The sequence below is a fragment of the Microtus oregoni genome, unplaced genomic scaffold, assembly GCF_018167655.1.
Source record: "Microtus oregoni isolate MIOR12 unplaced genomic scaffold, Mior012 000017F_ref0000208, whole genome shotgun sequence".
NCBI lineage: Eukaryota > Metazoa > Chordata > Mammalia > Rodentia > Cricetidae > Microtus > Microtus oregoni.
In genome coordinates this window covers 6,817,333-6,833,430 of record NW_024543076.1, presented here as the reverse complement: position 1 = coordinate 6,833,430, position 16,098 = coordinate 6,817,333, and the positions used below count along the sequence as shown (strand labels likewise).

Genomic DNA, 16,098 nt, shown 5'->3' with positions numbered 1-16,098 from the left:
CGCCCCCAGAAGTCTTTCCGCCTCTCCCAGAGCTCTACGCTCCTTCTCTGGCAGGAGGAGCTGAAAACCCGGAAAAAGGATTGGGAAACTCCAGCGAGCCCTCTGCGCTTGCGCTTGGAGGGGGGGGAGGGGAGGCCGGAAACTGAAACCGGAGCGAATACGCTTCCGTTTCTGGTTTTCCTCCAGTGTTTGGGTTTCTTCGCCGCCAGCCAAGATGAACCGATTCTTCGGAAAAGCGAAACCTAAGGCTCCGCCGCCTAGCCTGACTGACTGCATTGGGACAGTGAGCATTTGACTTTGTATACCTAGACTCAACTCCGACCGGCCCGTACCGAATTCCTACTCCACCCCATTCCTGGTTCGGGCCCATTAAACCTCAGTCTTCTCCATCCTCACCCCTTTCATTCCTGTTTTCCAAGTCATTCCTGACCCCCCAAACCAGAGACTCTGACACTTCATCACTGCCTCGCCCTTACTGCACTTAAAACCCTTTCTGATGCCCCCTGCGCCCCATCCCTTCTTTCTCGCTTTGGTCCTCACATTCCAACCTGCCCTTCCTGGTTCATACACCCCACTTCGTCCAACCTGGTCTCTTACCAATCCTTTTCTCATTCCTCTTTCCTCGCCCCGGTCAGGGTTAACATATCTATCTATACCTTAGTCATGGATCTGAGTAGCACAAAATTCTGAACCTTGGCCCCTCCAGATTAAACCTGATTTCGGAAATGGCATTAGATCTCATCGTACCCTGTGTCCACTGGCTCATTCCATACACCTTCATGTTGAGTCCCCAAACTGACAAGTCTCCCATTTGGGAAAACTTAACCAACCCAGTGATTCCCAAAGTGGGGGAGAGTTGATGAAAGCCTCTTCCGATTATTCTGGCTGGTATTCCCCATCCTTCAGTAAACCACTGTTTTCCACTCTTCGCTATATCCTTCCTTTGTTTTCTCCTCTTCATCCATATTCCTCGCTCTCCTCCTGCCCCTTCCAGTGTAAATATATTATAATAATTACCTCTACATTTGACATTTTCCTCCAAGGTGGATAGCAGGGCAGAATCCATTGACAAAAAGATTTCCCGGTTGGATGCTGAGCTAGTGAAATATAAGGACCAAATGAAGAAGATGAGAGAGGGTCCTGCCAAGGTAGGTTAATGTTGACAGCTGTATGGGAGGATGCAGAAAAATACAGCGTGGTGTGTATACACGTACGGATATATACTCTTCGGGAAAGGGAGTACAGCCAGATACAAGAGGAGGCTGGTTTTAAGGTGGTAGATAGAAGATGCTGGTCTTTATTTAATGATAATGGGAATTGATATGTTCTAATAGATCTCTGCAGACGAGGGCTTGGTTGTACTCAGAATTTGGGTGTGGTCAGGCTGCTCAGACTGGGATAGATATAATACAATGGCAGGCCAGGAAAAAGTACAGAATTAGCTTGTAGGACCAGTGTTCTAATACTATCGCTGTTTAATAGACTATGGATATATAGCTATCTTGGTTTTTTTTTTCCAGCTTCATAACTTACTAACAGTGTGAACCAATGCATCACTCAGCCTCAATTTTCTCATCTGTGAAATGAAAATAACACGTCCGTTGTAGTGTGAGGATTAAATAACAAGTCACCTACATGGCATTATGCCTAGAATATAGTAGTGTTTGGTAAATGTGCGTGAAGAGCCAACAGAAAGAGGAAACAAAGTTTATGTAGAGGTTCTCAGCTTCTAGAAGGGAGAGATTTCGAGGTTGTTGTAAGCTGTTTCTAACATGAGGACATGGTAGAGGTTGAACGTTGTGTTTAAATTGAAGGCGACTGAAGAGACACAGTGGGCACAGTTGGGGCTGGCAGTGGGTGCATCAAGAAAAGGGAAAGTAGTTCAGGACACTGAGGTGTGGGGTGCAAAGGGTGCTGAGGCTTACTAACTAGACATTGGAGTTATTTGTGCTTAGGGGAAGAGTAGATAAGGAGCCTCTATGTCTGCTCTTTTGAAGAAAAAAGCAAATAGGCACACGAGTTTGAACATTGGGAGATTTCTTTTGCCATATGTGTTCCCCTTTTTTATTAAATCTGTTTTTCTCCTCAGAACATGGTCAAACAGAAAGCCCTGAGGGTTTTAAAGCAAAAGCGAATGTAAGTCATATGCACCATCTCTTTTCTAAGACCAGTTTAAGCCAAAAGCAAAAAGGTCTTCATTCTTTCCTGCTTTCATATCATTTTCTAAGTATTCTTGATTTCATTGCAAATTTCCATAATCTTCCATTGTTTAATGTTACTAACTTAAGCTTAGGTAGCCATGTGGTGCTAGCGACTATGACTATGGCTGGCCAGGTCCATATGGCTTGGCTTTCCCGTTGCTTAGTTAGTATGGTCTTCTAGGTTTTGTTTGTAAAGTTAGGGTGCTAAGTATGTGCTCTCTCACAGCAGGACAAATGTACAGGCCCACAATTGGTTTTCCTTTACTGTGTCCCGGTGTTTGTGCAAAATCCAGTTAATATCTGGTGTTCCCCCCAGGACTGCCCAGCCTGTGAGGTCATCCGGGAAGTTGTAGAAGCAGAGCTTACTCAGCTTGTAGGAAACCAGAAGAATTGTCGACAACTCTGTTCCAACTTTGAAATGACTTTGTAACATATCGGATGCTGTCTTTCATTTTTATTAAATCCCATCGGAAAAAGCTAATAATGCCTACAATGGCCAAGATGTGTTTTAATATTACCTTCTTAGTGGCAGTTAGTTTTAAAGTATTTTGTTTTTCTTATAGAAGAAATACAGTTGGCTTCAATGGCATAGGCCTATAATCCTAGCACGTAGGAGGTAGGGGAAGAAGGACCAGGAACCTATGAGCCTTGGCTTCATAGAGGAACCAAGGCTGGCCTTGGCTACATGCAACCCTATCTAAAATTAAGTAAATAAATAAACTAAGCATGGTGGCATGCACCTGTAAACCTAGCGGTTGGGTGTGAAGGCAAAAATATCAGAGGTTCAGAGCTATTCTTGGCTAGTAAATTCTAAACCATCCTGGGCTATATGAGTTCCTGCTTCAAAAAAGATATATATAAAAAAAAATAAACCTTTTTTTTTTTTAAAAAAGGGGGGGGATATAGATTTATTGCAGAAACTTGGAAAATATATCAAGCAAACAGATGTAAAGAAAATTTATCTAGATTCATAGGAAACTGAAATTATAATGTGTCTTCTATATAAGCTATTCTTTTCCACTTTATATTTTTTTCCTGTTTCTATTTTTAGAGATAGGGTCTTGCTATGTGCCAAGACTGGCCTCCAGCTCTAATCCCCTGACCCAGCTTCCCAGTACTGGGATTAGAACCAAGTGCTACCCTGCCTAACTTAATAGAGTCATCTGCTCCTTGCCTGGATCATGAATTACCTATTTTTCTTCTGTTAGTTAAATGGTTTCCAAATGTTATGTAAAAATCATGGTGACAGCTGGGCGTGGTGGCACATGCCTTTAAACCCAGCACTTGGGAGGCAGAGGGAGGCAGATCTCTGAGTTTGAGGCCAGCCTGTTCTACAGAGCGAGTTCCAGGACAGGCAGGGATACACAGAGAAATCCTGTCTTGAAGAAGAAAAAAATCATGGTGACATAAGTCTTTGACATAATATTATAATTGGATAGAAAACTTTAAAGAGTATCAGACATTTAAAGTATCAGTATTTCTAGTATCAGACATCCAATTTACATTAAGTCAGATGTATAGCCTCATTATGAATACAGGATTATTAAAGTGTCCTTAAGTGCACTTCGAGTCTACCTGAAAAACATATAGCTATATGTATGAAAAACCTTAAAAAATAATCTTCCCCTTTGCCCCAAGAGTTCCACTTCTAAGAATTCATCTTGGGAAATAATTAGAAAACTATGAATAAGATGTAAGAAGATACAGTGCAGACAGGAGCAGTGGCAGACACCTGCTTTACCAGGATTTGGGGAGCTCAGCAGGAGGGTCACTACAAGTCTGAGGCTGACCTGGATTACAAGACCCTTTTTCAAGAAATAGAACAAAGAAACAAATAATATGTTGTTAAGTGGGAATAGTTAAAATTCAGAAATATTCAAGGGAAAGAGGTTTGGAGGGGCTTTGTTAGAGTGGGTAGTTTTTAATGGTTTTGGCTTTACTTTTTGGTTTGTTTGAGAAAATTCCCGTATTTAGTTTGAGGGTCTTCCTTCCTAAGGGTTTGTCTGTCTCCCATTTCTAATTCTCCCTGTCTCCACGAAGGTATGAGCAGCAGCGAGACAACCTTGCCCAGCAGTCCTTCAACATGGAGCAGGCTAACTACACCATTCAGTCTCTGAAGGACACCAGGACCACGGTATGCCCAAAGCACTTTTCCCATTTTAATTTGTTTGTTTGTTTTGTTTTTTGAGACAGGGTTTTTCTGTGTATCTTTGGCTGTCCTGGAACTCGCTTTGTAGGCCAGGATGGCCTCAAACTTAGATCTGCCTGGCTCTGCCTCCCAAGTGCTGGGGTTAAAGGCGTGTGCCACCTCCTCTCAGCTCTATTTTAATTTTTAAATCTCATACACTTTCCCATGGTTTTTAAATGATGTTTAGTAAACATGACTATGTGTTTGTATGCTTTGCCTGCATGTTTGTTGAGTGCCTTGTGTGCCTAGTGTCAGAGAAGTCAGAAGAGAGCATCAGAGCCCCTGGATCTGGAGCTGGAGATGGTGGTGAGCATGTGGATGCTGGGATCAAACCCAGGTCCTCTGCAAGAGCAACAAATGCTTGTCATGACTGAGCCACCACTCCAGCACAAACATGACTTCTCAAAACAGTGTATTTTTAGGGCTGGGATGTAACACAATGGCAGAATGGTTATGTATGTATGAGGTCCTGGTTCAAATCCTTGGTACTTCAAAATAAAACAGCAAATATGTTGTGCTTTCTTCTACCCTTCCTTAGGTGGATGCCATGAAACTGGGAGTAAAGGAAATGAAGAAGGCATACAAGCAAGTCAAAATTGAACAGATTGAGGTGAGCTGTCTGCTGGCTTTTTCAAGATGTGTGTACTTGTTACTGCAAGGTTGAGAATAACGTTTGTGGCGAGAAATACAGAGAAAGGGGATGAACTCCGGGCCTGCTGCTTACTAGTACAGTGACTTCTGGAAAGGGAAGGATGCTAAAGGCCTCAGTTTCCTCTCTGCTAATGCAGAAATCCCAGAGATCCCATAATAACCACACACAGTTATTATACAGGTGAGATGTGTGAGCTGTCTCCGAGTATTGTGTCCTCCCCTCAAAAAAACTTGCAAAGAAGCCCAGACTAGCTTTGAACCTTGCCTCAGCCTTCTAAGTGCTAAGATTAGAGCGTACACCATGATGTTAAATGAGTATGTGTATGTAATTGGTTTACACAATTTCTTTTCTAGTATTTTGAGGAATTTTCTTTACATTTGGTAATTAATTACTAGCTTCTTGAAGTTACCATTTCCTTTGGGGTCGAGGATTTGGTCAGGAACGTAAGGCCTGTAAGCCTGGCTACTCAGTCAGCTCCCAGGTGAACATCCCCTGTGGCAGGCAGAGGAGGTGGGAGTGAGCATCCCATGTGGCAGGTGGAGCTGGCCTGGCGGGAGTGAGCATTTCATGTGGCAGGCGGAGCTGGTGGGGAGAACATTAGGAACATAGTGGCCTGCCAAAGGGAAAAGGCTTCTTCCTACATCTATGGCACAATGTTTACCCTCTGTTTAGAACCCCTCTTTCCTTGAAGGAAGGGATTTAATTTTGTTCTTTCAGTCTTTATCCCCATTGCCTTGAAGATACATTACCATACTTGAGGCCCAGGAAGTATTTAAAGGTTAAAGGTGATGCCATACTGTTCTAGTCGAGGGCATTGGTCCCCTGCCTTACTCCTTTCCACTGCCCCCTTACACGGCCCTTGAGCGATCCTAGTCATTCCCAAGTCTCTGTTTACATGGCATTAGGCACTGTTACAGCTTTCAGGAAATTCACTGAGAACAATATCCTGTGTGCTCATTTGTATAATACCATTTACAGCTTACTAGTCCCTAAAAGTTGGGTAGTACTCTTTGTAGTGTTGTTTTGTATTTGAGACAAGATCTTGTTTTGCAGCCCAGGCTAGCCTATCTTACTATGTGTGCTGGCCTTCTCCTGCCTCAACCTTCCATATGTGTGGATTATGGACTTGTGCCACCTCTCCTGTGGGTTCAGTGAGAGCTGTTTAATATGAACAGAAGAGAACCTTTGCTTATTCTGGCTTCCTTTCTTGGGGGTTTTGTTGTTGTTTGGGGTTTTGTTTTTATTATTATTATTATTATTTTCTGAGACAGGGTTTCTCTGTGTGTAGCCCTGGCTGCCCTGGAACTCACTGTGTAGACCAGGCTGGCCTCAAACTCAGAGATCCACCTGCCTCTGCCTCCTGAGTGCTGAGATTAAAGACATGTGCCACCACTGCCTGGTTGGCGCGGGGGTGGGGGGATGGTAATTTTTTTTTTTAAGATTTTAATTTTGTCTGTAAATATGTACGTGTGTGTGTGTGTGTGTGTGTGTGTGTGTGTGTGTGTGTGTCTATGTATGGGTTTTTGTATGTGTGTGCAATCTCTTCTGAGACCGGAAAAGAATGTTGGAACCCTTGAAGTAAAATTTACAGGTACCTGTGAGCGACTCATACAGATGCTAAACTCAGGGCCTCAGAAGAGCAGCACATATTCTTGACCCTAGACCCTCTTTCCAGTTCAGGCTTTGCTTTGCGCCTGAGACAGGATGTCGTTCTGTAGCCCAGGCTCTTCTAGAATTTACTATATTGCCTAGGCTAGCCTTGTCCTTGTGGCAGTCCTCCCAGTCCTCCTGCCTCAGCCTCCACAGTGCTAGCATTACAATGTATTCTACCAAATTCAACTTCCTTCTGGCTTTTGGTCTCCCCATCTCTCCCATTACCCTTCTCTGCCCCTACTGGACTGCAGCATAACAGACCCCATTAGCATGTGTATTTCTTTTGGCTAAGCTACAGACTTTGGAATCTTTTCAGGTTTATTTTTCTAATATAATTATAAAACATTTTAGTTATTTTTATAGCTCTAACTTTTACATTTTTTGTTTCTATGTATAATTGTTTTTATCCTTTAAAAAAAAAAGACTTCAGGCCCAGCATGGTGGTGCATACCTTTAGTCCTAGCACTTGGAAAGCAGAAGCAGGAGGATTTCTGTGAGTTCGAGGCCAGCCTGGTCTACTCAGGGAGTTCCAGGACAGTCAGGGCTATGTAGGGATTCTCTGCCTCAAAAAACAAACAAAAAAGTTGTGTTTTTATTTTTCAGTGTATGTGTGTGTGTGTGTCTGGTGTCTGTGCACATGAGTACAGTGCCCATGGAGGGGCTGAACTCAGGTCCTGAGCAAGAGCAGTACATACTTCTAACTACTGAGCCCTCTCTGTCTCTCCCACCCACCCCAACTCCCTTTTTAAGTCTTTTGTCTTTGTTTTTCCCAGACATTAGGGCAAATACAGTTTTTAGAGTAGTCCTTCTGTTTAGTTGTTTTTGTTTATGCAGTATTGAATTTAAAGATAGATTAATACTTTGCATGGTGACTTTCTTTTTTTCTTTCTGTGTCTAACCTAGACTCTATAAATAGAAACCCTATGCATAGGCTGTGTTGTGGTTGCAGGCCTGTAATCTCAAGACAAGGAAGGCAGAGGCAGAAGAATCATAAGTTCAAGGCCAGCTTAGGTCACAAAGCAAGGCCTTGTTCATAAAAATAAGATTAAAAAGAAATCTTACTCGTCAAATGATTGAGAAGCAACAGACACACACACACAACACACACACATACATTTTGGACACAGGGTCTTACCATGTATGTGGGACTGGTCTAGAACTCACAACAATCCTCCTGCTTCAGCCTCAAAGTGTTAGAACTCCATGCCTAGCTGGGGAGACTTCTTGATATGTAGCACCATAAACCTGATTTGACTCCGCCTTCTGTGGCTTTTCTCCTTGGTGAGTGTTTCTCACCGCAGGATGACGCATGTGCACTTGGGGTTTGACACCCAGGTGTACAGAAGGGCATTCTACTTGGTAGTCTCTCCACTTTCATATGGAAAAACAAGCTAGGCTGCCAGGAAGGAATTCACAAATGACTTGTTGCTCTGGAAATTGTAAGGGGGGGGGGGTGTCTCTGAAAACGCCGTGGCCAGCAGGAGAGGCAAGAAGGAAGTCTACTTCAACACAACTCAGCCAACGTTGGTACAAACTCTGTCTGACCCTGGGTAGTTAGTTTCAGGCACAGCACAATCTGGAAAAACTTTCCTGATACTAATTAACTCAGTCCTGTGTGCACAACAAAGCTTAAGACATGACTGCATCAAAACTCACGTGAAATGCAAGTGGCCTCTTTCACATAGATAGCTTCTACAGATTAACTAAGGAAGGGTCGGAGAGCCTTATGGCCTGTGACAGTGCAGAGGTCACCAGGCCGTTAACCACCTCTGCTCCCAGCCTTCTGGGCCAAAAATATGTTATCCATCTCTCCCTATGAAGAGACAGCCCTGCGTGTTTAACACTCCTGGTATCCCTAGTGCTTATCTGAGAGCACAAGGACCCCATGCCTCCTCCAGGAAACAGTGGTGCTGAGTAAGACCTGCTGCCCTGTGAGCAGTGCCCACATCCCCTCTATATATGAAGAATATACTGATGTTTGACCTGGGTTTTATTTTTTTTAATTTTTAAAATTTTGTTGTTGTTGTTGGTGGTGGTGGTGGTGGTGGTATTACAGATTGAACATAGGGCCTTGTTCGTGCCTCACCTCTTTTTTTGACTTTCTAAAATTTATTTATTAGTTTTTTAGACGGGGTCTCACTAAGTTGCCCAGGCTGGCCTTAAACTAAGTACTATTTTATATACATTATTGCAATAAATCTTTTTTTTTTTTAAAGATTTATTTATTATGTACACAGTGTTCAGCCTCCATGTATGCGTGCAGGCCAGGAGAGGGCGCCAGATCTCATTACAGATGGCTGTGAGCCACCATGTGGGTTGCTGGGAATTGAACTCAGGACCTCTGGAAGAACAGCCAGTGCTCTTAACCTCTGAGCCATCTCTCCAGCCCCTATTGCAATAAATCTTACAGTAGTCACATGAAATTTAAAAAAGTTTACTTTTATTTAATGCATTGTGAGTGTTTTGTCTGCATATCTGTATGTGCACTGTGTGCATGCCTGGTAGCTTTGAAGGCCAGAAGAGGCATCGGATCCCCTGGAATTGGAGTTATAGATGGTTGTGAATGTCATGTGGGTTCTGGGAATGCAACCCAGGTCCTCTGCCAGAGCAGCAAATGCTCTTAACTACTGAAACATTTCTCCAGTTTTTTTAAGAACATAATTATGTATATGCATATATGTCTGAGGAGGGGTTTGTGTATGTAAGTGCAATTGTCCTTTGAGGCCAGAAGAGGGAACCAGGTCCCATATTAAAGCTATTGCCTCGAGCTCAGGGCCTTAGAGGTACAGTATGTGATCATAACCACGAGCCATCTCTTAGCCCAATCATCCCATTTTTTTTAAATGAGGAAAATAGGGCTGAGGGTAGAGTACTTGCCAACCATGATCCAGACCCAGGGTTCCATCCCCAGTATTGGGGGGTGGGGAGGCACAGACTAGACTGTTGTAAGCCCCCATGTGGGTGCTGGGAAACAAATGCTGATCATTTAAAAGAGCAAGACAGTAGTGGTGTTAACCGCTGAGCCGTCTCTCCAGCCCAGGAAGGCTGATAGTGCTTCTCACTAAGTAGTGCAAGATTTGAACTGGGATGGTAACTCAGTGTTAGAGTACTTACCTCGCATGCACAGTACCAGTTGGTTCCAGTACCACCACCATCAAAGTTCATTTCTAAGTACTAAGAGAAAAGAAAAGTAGAAGCCAGAAGTCAGGCCTAGTAGCATACACCTGTAATCCCAGAACTTGTTAAGTAGAGGCAGGAGAATGAGGGATTTAAGGTCGCCCTTAGTTACAAAGTGCATTTGAGCTCAAACTGGGCCACATGAGATTCTGTCTTAAAAAGGGGGGGCGGGGATCCTCAGGAGTCCTTTGGAGCATCCGTGCTTGGTTGACTAAGCCTGTTTCTGACTACTGTCATGTAGAACAGGACCTGACAGTTATGGAGTTTATAATTTCTCATTTGGGGCTGGTGATCTGGCCCAGCAGGTGAGCTTGTCACCAAGCCTGGTGGACCTGAGTTCAGTCCTTGGGATTCACAGGTGAGAGGAGGAAACTCCCAGAATTGTCCTGACTTGTGCACTGATGGCACATGCTCCCATATACGTGCACACAAGCACAAGCACGCATGTATGTGCATAAATAAATACAATTTAAAAATTAAATTTTAGTTCTCATTCCTAAGTGGAAACCTTACCTTGTCACGGTAAACCCATTTTGGGGACCTTTACTTACCTGCTACAGAGGTCCATTATTTACTTCTCAGTAAAACTGCTTCCTTACACTTGAAAAAAATGAGGATCAGCAGAAAAGAGTCTGGAGAAGAGGCCACAGGTGTCATGTCAGGCCAAGAAGGTGGAAGAAAAGGCCCTGAAACAGCCAAAAATCAGGCCAAGAAGATGAATAGGAAGGCTTCCAGGCAGAAACAGAGAGAAGGGCAGAAGAAACTCAGGAAGTAGAAGCCAAGGCTAAGAGGAATTCAGAAATCTGGCAAAAAGTAGGCTTTTCCTTGTCCCTAGATTACGGTGACACTTTTCCGTTCCTCTTTAAACCCTGGATTCCCTGCTGTTACATCTTTTGCCCCCTGTAGCTAGAATGAAATGTTATACTGGAGCCTGCTGAAGATTATAATAAACTTTATTTTAAAAAAAAATCATACAGTCTAGCTTTCATTCAGCTGTTTCCACCTTTAAACTCAGCTGTGAGTTTCAGGTAAACTGAGTCTGAAGTCCTGCCGGAGCCTGCTATCCCTCCTTTGTTGTGTTCTGGATTCTGTGTCACCTCGAATTAAACCAATTAATTTTAAGAGGCTAAAAAAGAAAGAAAACCCTGTCATATATTTCCATAGGATTTACAAGACCAGCTGGAAGATATGATGGAGGACGCAAATGAAATCCAGGAAGCCCTGAGTCGCAGCTATGGCACCCCAGAGTTAGACGAGGACGACCTGGAAGCGGGTGAGTGCTCTGCAGTGTGTGTTAACTTCAGAGTCATTCAGGAGCCACCGCCTGGGACCAGTACCCAAATGCTGGTTAAAATTCCTCTCAGGACACCAGACATGGTGGCGCACGCCTTTAAGCCCAGCACCCCAGAGGCAAAGACAAGCCGATCTCTGTGAGTTCAAGGCCTGCCTGGTCTAAATAAAGAGTTCCAGGACAAGCCAGGCGGTGGTGGTGTATGCCTTTAATCCCAGCTCTCGGTAGGGAGAGGCAAGCAGATCTCCGTGAGTTTGATCTACCTGCCTCTGCCTCCCACGTGCTGGGATTAAAGGTGTGTGCCACCATTGCCCAACGAAAAGTTTTAAATTAAAATAGAAAAAATAAAGATTAAGAAATAGAGATGAGTCCCTTTTCTTTTGTATTATATTTGCTCATTAACAAATCATTTGACTAACTTTTGGGGAAAAGAAGCCAGTTTTCTCTTCACAGTTTTCTCTGATGAAGCCTGTTTAATTTCAGAGTTGGATGCACTGGGCGATGAGCTTCTGGCTGATGAAGATAGTTCCTACTTAGATGAAGCAGCCTCTGCGCCTGCAATTCCAGAAGGCGTTCCCACTGACACAAAGAACAAGGTACTGTTTTCCCTAAGGAGTCTGCTCAGGTCACTGCCTGTAGTCTAAACAGTCCTACAGATAACTAATGTGGCCACAGGCAGGACAGGTTTTTTGAGACAGGGTTTCTCTGTAGCTTTGGAGCCTATCCTGGAACTCGCTATGCAGAGCAGGCTGTCCTCAAACTCACAGACATCTGTCTCTGCCCCCAAGTGCTGGGATTAAAGGTGTGCATCACCACTGTTTAGCGGGACTCCCTTTTTTAAGATTTACTTATTTTCTGAGTTTTGTCTGTATGTATGTATGTATACTATGACTTTCCACACAACATATTAAAGGTTTTATATCCACCACTGGAAATCTAAAATATAGTCCTAAATTTAGTAGCTCTGATCATTATTTTAAGAATTTTTGAAAGTCCAGTATTCCTGCATCGGGCAACTAAAAGCTGCATAAAAAATGTCAATGAGACACCGGGTAGTGGTGGAGCACACCTTTAATCCCAGCACTCTGGAGGCAGAGGCAAGCAGATTTCTGAGTTTGAGGCCAGCCTGGTCTACAAAGTGAGTTCTAGGACAGCCAGAGCTACACAGAGAAACCCTGTTTCGAAAAAAAGCAAACAAGCCCCTGAGACTCAACAATGTTTTGTTTTCGTTCTCCTGGGACTGGGGGCCTTACACCTGCTGGACAGGCACTCTTCCACTGGAGCTGTGTCTTCTTTTGAGACGGGGCCTCATCAGGTTGTTCAGGCTGTCAGGCCTCTGCCTCTAGACCATCTGCGGTTATACAGTGGCATGTTATATATGTAATCAGCCTGTAAACTAGCACTAGGCGCTATTTACACGTTTTACCATTCCATAGAAGAGCATTGATGACACATGCATGAGCCTTGTTTACTGATAGTATGTGTTGGTGTGTGTGTGTGTGTGTGGTGTGTTTTGCTGGGAATTTATTCTTAGGGCCTCACACGTGTTAGGCAAGCACATTATACTGAGTTATATTTCCAGTCTGGTTTTTTGTTTTGTTTTGTTTTGTTTTCTTAAATTAATTAGAGACAGGGTCTCAGGTATCCTTCACTCCTGAGCCAAGCAATCCTTTGGCCTTAGCCTCTCTCAAGTAGCAGAACATAAAGGCAATCCACTTCTCTATTTACCTTTTGAGTGGTCATATTAGAGTCCCACTCCTAAGCTGGCAAGTTAGCTCAGTAATTGAGTACTTGCTGTTCTTTCAAAGGACTTGGGTTCAATACCCAGTACCAACATGTTGTCTCACAACCATCTGTAACTCCAGTTCCAGGGTATCCAATGCCCTCTTCTGACCTTTACAAACACAAAACATGCAGGCAAAACTCATGCACATAAAATAAATATTGAGAGAGCGGAGGGGACAAAGGAAAAAGTCCCTCTCCGGACATACTAATTATATTGGATTAAACTATGAAGTATAAAATTTAGTATAAAACTTACTAAGTAAGACTGGGAATGTAGCTCAATTGACAGAGTGCTTACCTAGCATGCACAGGCCCTGGATGTGATCCCCAGATCACATAGACTATGTGTGTGGCCACAGGCCTGTAACCCCAGTACTGGGGAGGTAGAAGAGGAAGAGTAGGAGTTCAAGGCTACCCTTGGCTACAGAGTGATTTGGAAGCTAACCTGAGATAAATGAAACCCTATATGGAAATACGGGAAATACAGGGATGGAAACCTTACTATTAGAAAGATCCTAGTTCAACAAATGAGGAGAATCGGGATTTCTGACACTGTAACAGATCACTTAGCTGTTTGTTTCTGTTCTTTGCATGTGTGAAGTATTCACGTGATTGCTGTTTAGAGCCGCGTAGGCCTTATATGTAAAGGACTTAATCCCTAGCTCATACTGTACAATTGCCATCGTAAACAGAGCACTTTACTGCATATAAAACTCCATTCCCTCTTAGTTAATGTTGCTAGTCTAATGTGTTATTTGTCATGGATATTTATAGCCCCTGTTTTATCTGATCTCCCCATAAACATGCTGAGTACTCGCAGTACCGCTGACTGAATTTTTCTGTAAGGTCCAGCCCTAAATCTGCCTTTATTCACATAGAATTCTGAGCAAATTAGAAATCCTTGTCTTCTCCTTGTCTTAGCTAGGGTTACTATTGCTATGATGAAACACTGTGATCAAAAGCAAGTTGGGAAGGAAAGTGTTATTTGACTTACACTTCCACACTGTAGACCATGACTGAAGGAAGTCAGGACAGGAACCTGGGGGGAAGAACTGACACAGAGAGCTGCTTACGGGCTTGCACCCCATGGCAGGTAGTTTTGTAGGCCTTTTGTAGGTCTCTGTGAACGTGCTTCTGCCTCCTTCCTTGAGCTCAGAATACCTCTCTGGCTTCTTAAAAGTCCCAGGTGCAGCCGGGCGGTAGTGGCATGTGCCTGTAATCCCAGCACTCGGGAGGCAGAGGCAGGCGGATCTCTGTGAGTTCAAGGCCAGCCTGGTCTACAAAGGGAGTCCCAGGACAGGCTCCAAAGCTACAGAGAAACCCTGTCTCGAAAAACCAAAAAAAAAAAAAAAAAAAAGAAAAAAGTCCCAGGTGCACAATTGCTTTAAATAATTATATAATTATCTACTCTTTAGTAATTACGCTGAAGCTATTTTTGTGATCACTACTGTAACCCGCCTTTCGGTTTCCTAGTAACAAGTCCCTGAAGCATCTGTGGTATTTTAACACAGGGCCTCACACATGCTAGGCAAGCGTTCCTCCACTGTGCTGCATCTCCAGCTCTTTCCAGTGTAGGACACAGATGACCGTGAAGAGGAACCCTTAGCCGACCCTGGCTGATTAGTGGCAGAGTGTGGTACAGGAAGCAACTGTGCACCTGAGACCTCCCTTCAAGGATTTGCCGCTCTATAAAAGATAGATGGGAGTGAAAATGATGTACCTGGAGTCAAGGACTTCACCCTCCCCGCTGGCCCTAGCAGTCACCGCTCCTCTTTCTGGGTCTCCTCTTTGTTCTTCACCCTTTTTAGTTCTGTGCCAGTTTCATCAGGCCCCTTTGCCTTGGATGAAAAGGCTCATTGTCAGCTTCTGAATGGGATTTTAGTTCTGATTGATTAAATGCTTGGACATGACTTCTGCTTACTAAATGTAATAATCATTTTTACCAAGTCGGAGAGCAGCACTGACCCTCAGTTTCTTCTCACAGGACGGCGTGCTGGTGGATGAGTTCGGACTACCGCAGATTCCAGCCTCCTAGACTGCAGCATTCCAGCACATGAGACAAAACTACGGATTCTGGGACTAGGAGATATTTCCCAATTTGCCAAACAGATTTAGATTTCTTTCCTTTCTTTGAAGGAAAAGCTGATTGCACCGTTCCTGTATCTTATTTTTTTCCGTTAAGAGAGTCATTGCTTGGGGGAAGCTGTCTTTTACTAAAATTTAATTCTTTTTCTTTTTCCTTAGGAAAGACTAACTGAAAAGTCTTTGACTTTGTATGTCCTGTTTTCATCATTAATAATTTGGAATAAACAAGGGGGTGAGACTAAACTTTATGGTAGTGTAAGTGCAGTCTCAGTGTGACGATACATTGATAAGGTAGTGATTATTGATGAGATTGAGACTGTCAGTAGTGTGCTTCAGAACCATTGTCTGTGGTGTCATAGGTGGTTTGAGTGACGGGTGTCTGATAGGTCTTGCTGTGTCACGTGACAAGTCATTACTCTGTCCAACATTGGAATGAACTGCCACTACTGGATCATGAGTTGCTAGTTTGATCCCATGGTTCCCTCAGTATTATAGCCTGACTTGTAATGAATAATGGATATTTCTTGATATTTAATGTATAGGACATTTATTTATACTCAATAAATATTTTTCAAAAGGATATAATTGTAGCATCATTTTAGCCTAAAACCTCCGCTACAGAAACCAAGCCTAACCAGTGGCATTGGCATAGCAGCCTCAGTGCGGGCTTGGGGATATCATTTATTAACTACCGTTTCTTGTTAGTACAGTTGTACTTGCCTCAGGCTCTCATGAGAAGTAAATGAGGAACTAGGCCTCAGGACTCAGTTACCTTTGATGTGCTGTTTTCCCATGAGGGACTAACAATAAGAAAGAAAACCCGGAACTTCATCCTTTTCTTGTGAACTACCTAAATTATTGATACATATAGTAAGTCCGACTGCTACCTGGTTTTAGGGTCTCTGTTTTATTATTTTTTAAATGTTCTGCTTCTGAGTGTTTTGCCTGCGTGTGTGTCTGTGCACCACATGTTAGCAGTGCCTCGCAGAATTACAGACAGTTGTGAACTGCCTTGTGGGTGCTGGGAATTGAACCCGGGTTCTCTGTAAGAGCAGCCAGTGCTCTT

General features: G+C 43.4%; 1 protein-coding gene across 1 annotated transcript; it reads left to right on the top strand.

The window, feature by feature from the left end:
• Positions 1–118: 118 nt before the first annotated feature.
• Positions 119–15,604, top strand: Chmp5 (charged multivesicular body protein 5). The gene is made up of 8 exons (XM_041667551.1): positions 119–283; positions 1,044–1,148; positions 2,090–2,136; positions 4,242–4,335; positions 4,928–4,999; positions 11,036–11,144; positions 11,646–11,758; positions 14,932–15,604. Exons 1-8 carry the CDS (start codon positions 215–217, stop codon positions 14,980–14,982), a joined length of 660 nt encoding a protein of 219 aa, XP_041523485.1. The 5' UTR covers positions 119–214; the 3' UTR covers positions 14,983–15,604.
• Positions 15,605–16,098: the final 494 nt, after the last annotated feature.